The sequence below is a fragment of the Orycteropus afer genome, unplaced genomic scaffold (assembly GCF_000298275.1).
Source record: "Orycteropus afer afer isolate SDZICR_OR568_19922 unplaced genomic scaffold, OryAfe1.0 scaffold00037, whole genome shotgun sequence".
Classification (NCBI taxonomy): domain Eukaryota; kingdom Metazoa; phylum Chordata; class Mammalia; order Tubulidentata; family Orycteropodidae; genus Orycteropus; species Orycteropus afer.
Genome location: NW_006921624.1, coordinates 16,882,644 through 16,894,179, shown reverse-complemented (window position 1 = coordinate 16,894,179; position 11,536 = coordinate 16,882,644). Strand labels below are relative to the sequence as shown.

Below are 11,536 nucleotides of genomic sequence, written 5' to 3'. Positions count from 1 at the left end.
GGGTTTGAACCACCAGCCGTCTGGTTAGCAGGCAAGTGCCTTAGCCACTACGCTACCAGAGCTCCTGAGGTTAGCAGTACAGCAGGTCAAATCTGGAACCCTGGAAGGAAGGAATGGGGGGAAAGGAAGGACAAACGCAATCTCTCCTTTCAATCACAAAGTAGGAATTCTTTGGTGAGTTGTTAGAAGTCTAAATGTATTGTCATGATAAGTTTCCCTTTCGAGATTAATTGAAATAGTCACATTTTAAAAAGTTTCAGGAGATCTGATGAAATGTCTGGCCTTTAGAAATAACTGGAATAAACCAATGGCCCCACATTAGTGACTTGACCCTCTTGAATGGTTGGCATACACCACCCCTAAGGAAGTATGAAATTTTCCTTAAATGGGAACAGTTATCCTTAAAGAAGAAAGTGAATGGTGGGTTGCAAATATTACCTGCAAAGAAGAATGTTATGCAAAGGTGACCATTCACAACAACTACAGCAATGGGTGGCACAGTGCACAGTAGCTGAGGGAAGATGAGGCCTGAAAGTTCTCTGTTACGAGCGCTTTCCTAAGAAGACTCTAGTGAATTTGTGCCAGGAGGTATGTGGAGATGGTTTGGAACAGATGCTGGTAACTGTTATTTCAAAGTCATTGGCCCCGTGTGCTCTGTCTGGTTGTTTACAAGGATTTCAGCAAATGAATTCCTCCCACTAGTAAAGCCAAGGCCTAGTCCCTTCCTCAAGTTAGCCAATTACCCAGAACTCAAAGTACGATCTGAAAGCATAGTATGTGAGATTTGAGCACAGACTCACGCTCTTCACAGAGGCGGCCCATCCAGCCATCTGGACAGGAGCAAGCATTTGGGCGTTGGCAGATACCTCCATTCTGACATGGGAATCGACAGACAGCTGGGAAGGGAAGAGGAAGGGTCATAAATTTAGCGAATTCTGGAAGATGGGTGTCAGAAAATAGGATTGCTCATTGACATTTCAGTGTTTCCTTGACTCAAGGTTTAAGGAAGAAAAACACAACTGAATCTCAGGAAAGAATTTCAACAAATGAAGAAGTGTGGCATTTTATTGGCTCTTACCATTGCAGTGTTTATTTATGTTAAATCCTGGAAGAATGTCAAGCCTGGCACAGTCAGACACCCATAGTTTGTAACATGCCACGCCCCTTCGTGACACTGTACTGCTGCAGATAATGTTGTTTTCCCTGCCTGAGTACTATTCTTTTCCTCTTACCTCTGCCCTACTGCTTTTCCTGCTAAACTTCCTTTAATTCTTCAACAGTCGGTTCCAACATCTCCTTCTCTATGAAACTTTCCCTGACTTACCCCACAACTTCCTGGGCTGAACAAAATATAGGCCTTCCTTTACCACACTCCCTAACACTTTGAACTCAACATTTTTATTATATTTATGTCTATAAATCACCTATCACACTCTACGGCAGATACTGGGTTCCATTCTGTCTTCTGGAATCCCTGGGTGGTTCAAACTATTCATGCACTTAGTTGCTAACTGGAAGGCTGGAGGTTGGAGTCCACCCAGAGGTACTTTGGAAGAAAGGCCAGGTGATCTACTTCCAAAAAATCAGCCAAGGAAAACCCTCTGGAGCACAGTGCCACTCTGACCCACGTGGGTCCCCATGAGTTAGAGCTGAGCTGATGGCAACTGTTTGTGTTTTTTCTTTCTGTTGGTTGATCTGTCTGCTGTGACATAGACTGGGATCCTTGGACTTATCTTTCTATCCTCCCTGTGTGATGCAAGTACCTAACTTTTCTGGAATACACTTTTGTTGAAAATTTTGCTCTAGTTTTTAAGATCAACTTGAAGGGCCTGATGGCCTTTCCGATATCCCCCAGGACATCTTCCAGAGACTCAGAAATCCCTGTATTTGGTCCAGAGCCCCTCCCATGTCACTTAGAGTTGTGAGTATCCTTTGGGATTCAGTGTAAAGCTATGTGAGTGGCAGATGCCTTATGGTGGTGCTCCCTATACACTTGGGTCCTCCTGAGGATGGGCTATGAATCTCAAGGTAGACTGCAGCTGACTCCGTGGGGTTAACAGGCAAATTTGTATTCACATGAAGGTCCCCTGTCTGTACTATTTGGAGCGGAATCTTGCGACCTATTTCCAAAGAAGCTTCAGTATTATCCTCTCATAACGGGGTGTAGGGAGCCCCAGTGTGTCACCATGTAGCTTCCTCTTCAAGTTCTCCTACTTGGGAGCTTCATCTCTGGCTTGGCCCAGGGTGAACAGGAATCAGCTATGTTCTGGATCTCATCCACTCACCCACTCAAGGATTTCATCACTCAGCTCGCCTCGATTCTGTATATTCAAACTTTCCTCTCTATTGCCTCTTTATCCAGGAGAGGTGGCCCCAAAGGACTTTGCATGCTAGAAACAGTTATCTGATTAGGGGTTGGAGGGAGGCAGCCAGGGGATTTATTTCAAAGGTGTAGTTCAGAGTACAAACTTTTTCTTGCTTACTTTTGGTGACTTTAAGGACGGAGAGATGATGGAAGGAACCAAACCAAAACCAAACCCACTGCCATCAAGTCAATTATGACACAGAGCAACCCCCATAGGGTTTCCAAGACTGTAAATCTTTACAGAAGCAGACTGCCTCATCTTTCTCCCATGGAATGAATGAGTGGGTTCAACCCACTGACCTTTTGGTTAGCAGCCCAATGCCTTAACCATACCACCACCAGAGCTCCTTGATTGATGGAAGGAAATTGGGGTGATTTTAACTCTTCCAAGACATATTTGGTGTTGCCAATGATCCCTCAGTATCTCCTATCTTCAAACAAACCAACAAAAACTCTCACTTCAAATTCCTTTCCAACTAACCCCAAATAACTTAATGCACATCAATTAGCACATCACCTGGCCTACAACAGATATCCCAGTAGGACCTTTTCTCTTCTTTCTATCCCATCAAGTTCTAGGAGGTGTGGTTTGTTCCTTTCTTGCCTTCTTCTCCCTCTTCAAACCACAGTAGTCTGGCTTCTGCTCTCATCACATCCTGTAACTACTTAAGTTTATGTTAGTGGTGTCTTGCTACTGTTAAATTCTACTTCCCTTCAGCTACACTGAAAAACAACATTTAAATATATCCTTACCTCTGCAAACAGGAGGTGATGTCCAGGTCCCGTTTTCTAGGCAAACACTCCTTAGGGAACCTTCCAACATGTATCCACTGTAACATGAGTAGGTGATCATGTCTCCGTACTGATAATGGGCACCTCGAGAAATTGCATTTTCTACATGAGCTGGTGGGCCACAAGAAATTTCTATAGGAAAGCAAAGATAAAATACATAAAGACAACCTTTTCACTGATACAATATCTACATGCTGTTTAGTAAAATCAGATATTTTTCTAATTATCCCAAGCATGAGCTCTTGTACATCTTCAAAGAGGTGGCTGTGAGAAAGCTTCAATGATGAGAGTTTATGGAATGAGATGAGGAGAAGCACGCTGACTGTTTTTCGTCTATTTCATTCCAGATCACGCACCGCCATCTGCATACTCCACCAGGGATGGCTTCTCAGTGTCTAGAACAGTGCCTGACACACATATTTGAAGAACAAGTAAATGAAAGAATATTGTTTCTAGAATATTTACCTGCCTCGATGAGGGTTATGAAAGTTGAAGTTTCACATTACTTTCCTTCTTTTGTAAGACTGTAAAACAGTGACTTGTAACTCTTGGGATCTATGTTAGATTGAATGATAACCTTCCTTCTCTTAAAAGGGACATGTGCTATATATTTAAATTACATTTTTTTTATAACGAATTTTGCTGGAAGAATTTTACAAGCAGCCTGGTGACAAGTGGGATTATTCTGGGTTGGATCATGAGGTGAAGACTGTGTGTCCTGACTTTAAAATCAGCATCCAGTTTGCGTAAGTCTGACTTCTGGATGAAGAGTCCTTATGAACTGGCTTCTAAAAGTTCATCTTGATGTCATAATACCATTACAAGCTTGTCAAAGGATAGGATCAATTTGTATGATCTTTCTAAATTTGTTTTTCTACTTAAGGTTTATTAAACATTCATTTAGTCAGTCAGAGAGCAAATTTGTATTAAGTGCCTAGCAGAAACTGGGAAGGAATAGATGAAGAAAATGTGCCTTTGCTCAGATAAGTGGGAGAAGACAGACAAATAAATACTGTGATACAACTTAAAAAAGAGCTGTATTAGAGGCCCTGCTACCTGCATACACACTGTAGAACTGTAGAAACACTGAGGTGAACATGACTAATTACAAGATTGTCAGGGTATGGTCCCCAGTGACTAGACTATTAACGTTGAATGGATCAGAGGGAGAGAGCTCCCAGCTTCGGAGAACAGCATACAGAAGGATCACAGTGAGCTGCTGGTCGGTTTAGAGAAGTGGGTGTCAAGGCTCAGATCCCAGACCACTCATGGGGGAACCAGGAGCATGGTAGGGCAGTGACTAAGCAGTCAGCCGGTAACTGAAATGTAGGTGGTTTGAACACAGCGACTACTCCACAGGAGAAAGATGAGGCAGTCTGCTTCCATAAAGATTATAGCCTTGGAAACCCCATGGGGGCAGTTCCATGCTGTCCTATAGGGCTGCTATGACTTGGGAACTGACTTGACAGTGATGCGTTTCTGGTTTATGAGAATCACCATGGGTTCCTGTTAAAAATGCAAATTTCTGGAGTTTCTAGTTTATGATGCTGCATTTTACATACTGTTCCTGGGTAATTTTCATGCACACTACATTTTAATCACTGGGTTGTGGGGATAAATATTAGATGAAAACAATGAGGTGGGCTGCTGCTCAGGTGTAGGAAAGATACTTTGTTCTAAGCCAAAGATTTGTCAAATAAAAAAGGCAAAAGAGAGATTGAGTATAACACCCATAGAAGCAGTCTCCTGCTCTCCAAGAGAACCCCTAACCCTCTCAGGAATACTGAGGAACAGTTAAGTATGCATTGAAGGAATGCTCATAACAAGTGCATGTCTTCCCTTGCTCTTTCTTTCCATGGCCCGAGAGATAAGTTAGAGAGCCAAGATCAATTCGAGGCTATGTGGGCAGAATCAAGCCACTTGGCTGGCTCTTCTCTACATTGGTGGCTTTAAACTAGACAATCAAAGGGAAACTTCCAGTTTACACATACTTAGTTCTTCTCATTTCACTAGGGGAAGATTGCATAAGAATTTGGGACCCAGATACAGCTAACAGTGAAGTACACACTTACTTAAACTCTCTCCTATCAAGAGACAGTGCTCATATACACCAATTCATTTACTCTTCAAAATAATCCCATAACATAAGCATTATTGGTGCTATTAACAATGAGAGCCTCGAGGCTCTTGAGAATTTGGGCACTAGCATGTTTAGGGTTAACACATTTTGAGGATAGAACTCAAATCCAGGCCTTCTCTGATTTCAGATATGCCCATAACTTTCATATGCACATTGCTTATCTCATGAATTACATTGCAGTGTTCTGAAGAGGGAGACCGTTGTAAGCATATTATTATATTCTTACACTTTGGAGCCCAGTGCCTAGCATCTGGTTAGACCCAATGAATATTTGTTAGTTGACTGCTGTAGCTGGGGTAGCTTGAACTACAAGGGAGTCTGGAGGGCAGGATGTTGGGCAGAAGAGATGTTTTAAGTGGATGTAGAAAGTGTGTGTTGAGAGATGTCAAGAGTTTTCTCAAGGCAGCAAGAGATGGCAACAGATTGTATGTTATGTATCAATGTGGTGTTCCTCAGTGCTCCTCCAAGTGGTTCATGGACCAGCAGTAGCATTATTAGCATCACCAAGGAAACTGTTGGAAAAGAGAATTCTTAGGTCTCACCTAAGATCTACTGAATCAGAAGGGATGCAGGTGAGGCCCAGCAATCCTCCTTTTGAGGAGTGGTGGGGGGTTTGAACCACCAGCCCTCCAGTTAGCAGTCAAATGCCTTTGACACTACACCACCAGAGCTCCTCAACAAGCCCCCCAGGTAGTTCAAATGCAGGCTCAAGACGAGAATCACTGTGGAATAATTTTTGTGTTGGGACACATTATAGCCTATTAAAGAATATTTTGGAGAATATGGCATAAAAGTACATATTTAAAATTTTATATATTGCTCATTCTTGGAAGAGTATGTTTTGAAAATCAGTTTGGTGACTCTTGGTAAGAGAAGTTATAGCCTATTTCTGAAAAGATTTTTCTTTTCTATTTTAATTAAAAATATTTTTGTTTGAAATTCCAGGATCTCTTTTTTTTGGGGGACGGGGGGAGAGCTCTGGTGCCATAGTGCCTACGGCTGGCAGTTCAAACCCACCAGCCACTCCTTGGAAGGAAGATTGGGCAATCTACTTCTGTAGAGATACTGCCCCGGAAACCCAAGGAGGGGTCACTATGGGTCGGATCCCAGCTTGATGGGAGTGAGGCTTTTCTTTTTAATTTTAAAACATTACAGGGCAGAAGCTGATAACCATGAAAGGAAAAGAAATAGCTACAATTAAGTTACAGGATTTAAAATAATCTCCCAAAGAAGGCAAAACATTCATCACTGCTGAAATTAACTTGATTCCATCTGCTGACTTACTCTCACACTTGGCACTTGTCTGTGTCCATGTCTCGTCAGGGTTGCAAGTAATGATGCCTTGGCCTTGCAGTTGGAAGCCTTCTCTACACTTGATAGACACATTCTGATCAACATAAAACTCCTTTTCAGATAATACAGCATTCTCCGGGATCACAAAAGGGACTGGGCACGGATTTGCTGTTAAAAAAGAAATGAAATGCTGGTATCTTCCCTCTTATTTTATTTCTTGTAAGGCAGTGTAGAGTATGAACCCTCTAAGAGCTGGGTTATCAGTGATGATAACATGAGGCCAAAAAACACAGCTCTCCAAACACTAGAAGCACACTTTTTGAGCTCACATGAAGTAATTTGGAAGGATAAAATCAGGTAAGATTTGAAAGCACCAAGCTATCCAACCACTGCACATGGTTCTCAAATTCTGAGATGGCAAATTAAACAGTGGTCAATGACAACATTTTCAAGTTATTATTATTATTTTTTATCAGATTGGGGAAACAAAAGATATTCTATAAATTAACTGGAATACCAAAAATTCCCTTAGTGTTTGAAGACTATTAAGAAAACAGAATAAATTATGCTCACTTTCCTTCTACTTGCTGTTTCAGAAGTATGGAGCTAAAGAACCATCAGCCATCTCTAAGTGAGTTGAATATGACTTTAGATCCCCACTACTAGGGTCAGCACACTAGAACTCAAATTATAGAGTTTTCAAGGTTTATTGATAAAAATGGATGATAGTACTAGGATTGCTTAGCACAAGTGTATGGCACTCATATCAATACATATTTCAAGCAATTTCACATTTATTTAAATGAGTTCAAAAGGAGAAGTGTTTGTGAGACTGATAGTCTCTAGCCAAACCCTAAAAGCCCAGTTATTGCCATTAAGATAGTTTGAACTGTAGCCAGAACTTTCTCTTTTTATATCTTGCTTCTGAATATTTTGTTTATTCAAGTTATTGTTGTTGTTAGGTGCCAGTGAATTGGCTCCAACTCATAGTGACCCTATTCATAAGGTTTTCCCTGGCCAATTCTTTGAGAAGTGGATGGTCTCTTCCTTCTCCCTAGTCTGTCAGTCTGTAAGCTGGGCTGATACCTGTGCACAATGTGCATCCTGCTGGGTTTGAAACACCAGTGACTCCGCCTCAAAACTCATATCAACATGTCACCACGGTAGGACAAATCGACAGATAAGTTTGTCTTCCTGTTGGAAACCTCTCGTACCACAAAAATCTTCACAACTGGACCAATGAACAGCATCACAATAAATGGAGAGAAGATTGAGGTTGTCAAAGAATTCACGTTGCTTGGTTCTACAATCAATGCCAATGGAAGCAGCAGTCAGGACATTAGACGATGTGTAGCATTGGGAAAGTCAACCGTGAAGGAACTGTTTCAAGTGCTAAGGAGCAAGGATGTTTCCTTGAGGACTAAGGTGCGCCTGACATAAGCCATGATATTTCCAGTCACCTCGTATGCATGTGAGAGCTGGACAATGAATAAGGAAGACCAAGGAAGAGTTGATGTTTTTGAGTTGTGGTGCTGGCGAAGAATGCTGAAAGTACCATGGACTGCTAAAAGAACTAACAGATCTGTCCTGGAGGAAGTGCACCCAAAACGCTCCTTGGAAGTGAGAATGGCCAGACTTTGTCTCACCTATTTTGGTCATGTTGTCAGAAGGGACCATTCCCTGGAGAAGGATGTCATGCTTGGTAGGGAGGAGGGTCGACGAAAGAGGGGCAGGCCTTCAACGAGATGGATTGACACAGTGGCTGCGATGATGGGCTGAAGTATAGCAGGGATCGTGGAGCTGGCGCGGGATTGGGCAGTGTTTCGTTCTGCTGTGCAGGGGGTAGCTATGAGTTGGAAATGACTCGACGGCACCTACCAACAACAACATCGTGACCCTGTGTACAACAGAACAGAACACTGCCTGCTCCTGTGCCATCCTCAGAGTCTCACTGTGGTTGAGCCCATTGTTGGAGCCACTGTGTCAGTCCATCTTGTCGAAGGTCTTCTTCTTCTTTGTTGATCCTCTACCAAACATGATGACCTTCTCCAGGGACTGGTCCTTCCTGATAACATGTCCAAAGTATGTGAGATGATGTCTCACTATCCTTGCTCCTAAGGAGCACTCTGGCTGCCTTCTTTCAAGACAGATTTGCTCATTCTTCTGGCAGTCCATAGTATATTCAATATCCTTTGCCAACACCATAATTCAATGGCTTCAGTCTTCTTCAGTCTTCATTGTTTATTGTTTAGTGTTGCATGCATATGAGGTGATTGGAAATATCATAGCTTGGGTTAGGTGCACCTTAGTCCTGAAAGTGACATGACATCTTTGCTTTAAAGAGGTCTTTTACAGCAGACTTGTCCAAGGCAGTATGCCATTTGATTTCTTGACTGTTGCTTCCCTGGGCATTGATTGTGGACCCAAATAAAATGAGATAATTGACAGCTTCAATATTTAGTCTGTTTATCATGATGTTTCTTATTGGTCCAGTTGTGAGGATTTTTGTTTTCTTTATGTTGAGGTGTAATCCATATCGAAGGCCGTAGTCTTTGATCTTTATCAGTAAGTGCTCCAAGTCTTCCTCACTTTCAGCAAGCAAGGTTGCATCATCTGCATATCTCAGGTTGTTAATGAGTCTTCCTCCAATCTTGATGCTGCCTTCTTCTTCATATCATGCAGCTTCTTGGATTATTTGTTCAACATGCAGATTGAATAAGTATGGTGAAATGATATAACCCTGACATACACCTTTCCTGATTTTAAGCCACACATGTATACCCTTGTTCTGTTTGAATGACTGCTTCCTGGTCTATGTAAGGATCTGCATGAGCACAAGGAAATATTCTGGAATTCTCATTCTGCACAATGTTATCCATAATTTGTTATGATCCACACAGTTGAGTGCCTTTGTACAGTCAATAAAACACATGTAAACATCTTCCTAGTAGTCTTTGCTTTCAGCCAAGATCCATCTGACATCAGCAATGATATTCCTTGTTTCATGTCCTCTTCTGAATCTGGCTTGAATTTCTGACAGTTGCCTGTTGATGTACTGCTACAATTACTTTTGAATTATTTTTGTTAAAGTTTTACTTGCACAGGAAAGGAAATGTTCTCTGTTGGTTACCAGGGATGGGAGGGGAGGGTAAGGTAGGGAAATAGATGGATAATTAAGAGACAGGTGATAGGGGTGAAGGGAAACATAATATAACTAAAGTGTGTGACTAGCACAGTACCATTAAGAAAAGGAAGAGATGGAGAGATGCACAAGAGGCACAGATAATCAAGGCAAACTGCTGCATACACAATACTGCATTGTCAGTAACAGCAAACACTGATCTATGGGTGAATACACAGGTAGACAGGTGTGGATAAGCAAATGGGAATATACCCATGACTATACAGAGGTTTGGCAGACAATATTCCTTCATATGTATTTGTATATGCTACAAAAATGTCCCTATGCAGTTTAAACTTATCAGGAGACAAAATTAAGATAACTTCTTAGCGACAAATAAGCACGTTGAGGGAGTGGGTCACTGGGCCTGAGGGCTGGGGACCACGGTTGCAGTGGGGACAAAATTTTTCTTGCATGTAATATTAATGATATTGTTCGATAATTTCTGCAATCTATTGGATCATCTTTCTTTGGAATGGACACACATATGGATCTCTTCTTGTTGGTTGGCCAGGTAGCTGTCTTCCAAATTTCTTGACATAGACAAGTGAGCACTTCCAGCATTGTATCTGTTTGCTGAAACATCTCAATGCACATTCTGTGAGTTCCTGGAGCCTTTTTTTTTTTGCCAGTGTTTTCAGTGAAGTTTGGACTTCTTCCTTCAATACCATCAGTTCTTGATCATCTGTTACCTCCTGAAATGGTTGATGTCAACCAATTCCTTTTGTTTTCTACAGTGACTCTGTGTATTCCTTCCATCTTCTTTTGATGCTTCCTGTATCATTCAATATTCTGCCCATAGAATCCTTCAGTATTGCAACTTGAGATTGAATTTTTTCTTCAGTTCTTTCAGCTTGAGAAATGCTGAGCGTCTTCTTCCCTTCTGGTTTTCTGACTCCAGGTCTTTGCACATTTTATTATAATACTTTTTCTTCTCAAGCCACCCTTGACATTTTATGCTCAGCTCTTTAATCCATCATTTCTTCCAATTGCTTTAGCTATTCTATATTCAAGAGCAAGTCCCAAAGTATCATCTGACATTCATTTGGTCTTTTCTTTCTTTCCTGTCTTTTCAATGACCTTTTGCTTTCTTCATCTATGAGGTCCTTCTACAACCTGTCTGGTCTTTGGTAAATGAGTCAAATCTGTTCTTGAGATGGTCTCTAAATTTAGGTGGGATGTACTCAAGGTCGTAGTTTGGCTCCTGTGGATTTGTTTTAATTTCTTCAACTTGAACTTATATATGAGCAATTGGTCTGTTCCACAGTCGGCCCTTGGCCTTGTTCTGACTGATGATATGGAGCTTTTCCATTATCTCTTTTGAAAAATGAATTCAATTTAATTCCTGTGTATTTCATCTAGCAAAGTCCATGTGTACAGTTGTTGATTATGTTGTTGAAAGAAGGTATTTGCAGTGAATTAGCTGATGGTGCTGCAAAATTCTATCATGTGCTCTCTGGCATCATTTCTATCATAAAGTTCTTGTTTTCCAACTAATGATTCCTTTTTGTTTCCAACTTTCTCATTCCAATCACCAGTAATTATCAATGCATCTTCATTGCATGTTTGATCATTTTAGACTGCAAAAGTTGGCAAATGTCTTTAACTAATTCATCTTTGGCATTAGAGGTTGGTGTATGTGAATAATAGTTGTATTAACTAGTATTCCTTGTTGTTGTTGTTGTTGTTGTTAAGTGCCGTCGAGTCGTTTCCGACTCATAGCGACCCCATGCACAGCAGAACGAAACACTGCCCGATCCCGCAC

General features: G+C 41.4%; 1 protein-coding gene across 1 annotated transcript in view; it reads right to left on the bottom strand.

Annotated features, from left to right (window-relative positions):
- Positions 1-11,536, bottom strand: part of SVEP1 (sushi, von Willebrand factor type A, EGF and pentraxin domain containing 1) — a 239,190-nt gene that overhangs the window by 19,388 nt on the left and 208,266 nt on the right. The window contains exons 43-45 of the mRNA XM_007936774.1: positions 6,582-6,758; positions 3,119-3,289; positions 801-896 (exon numbers count right to left, since the gene is read on the bottom strand). Coding sequence (XP_007934965.1) covers positions 801-896; positions 3,119-3,289; positions 6,582-6,758 — 444 coding nt within the window. The remainder of the gene's footprint in view (positions 1-800; positions 897-3,118; positions 3,290-6,581; positions 6,759-11,536) is intronic.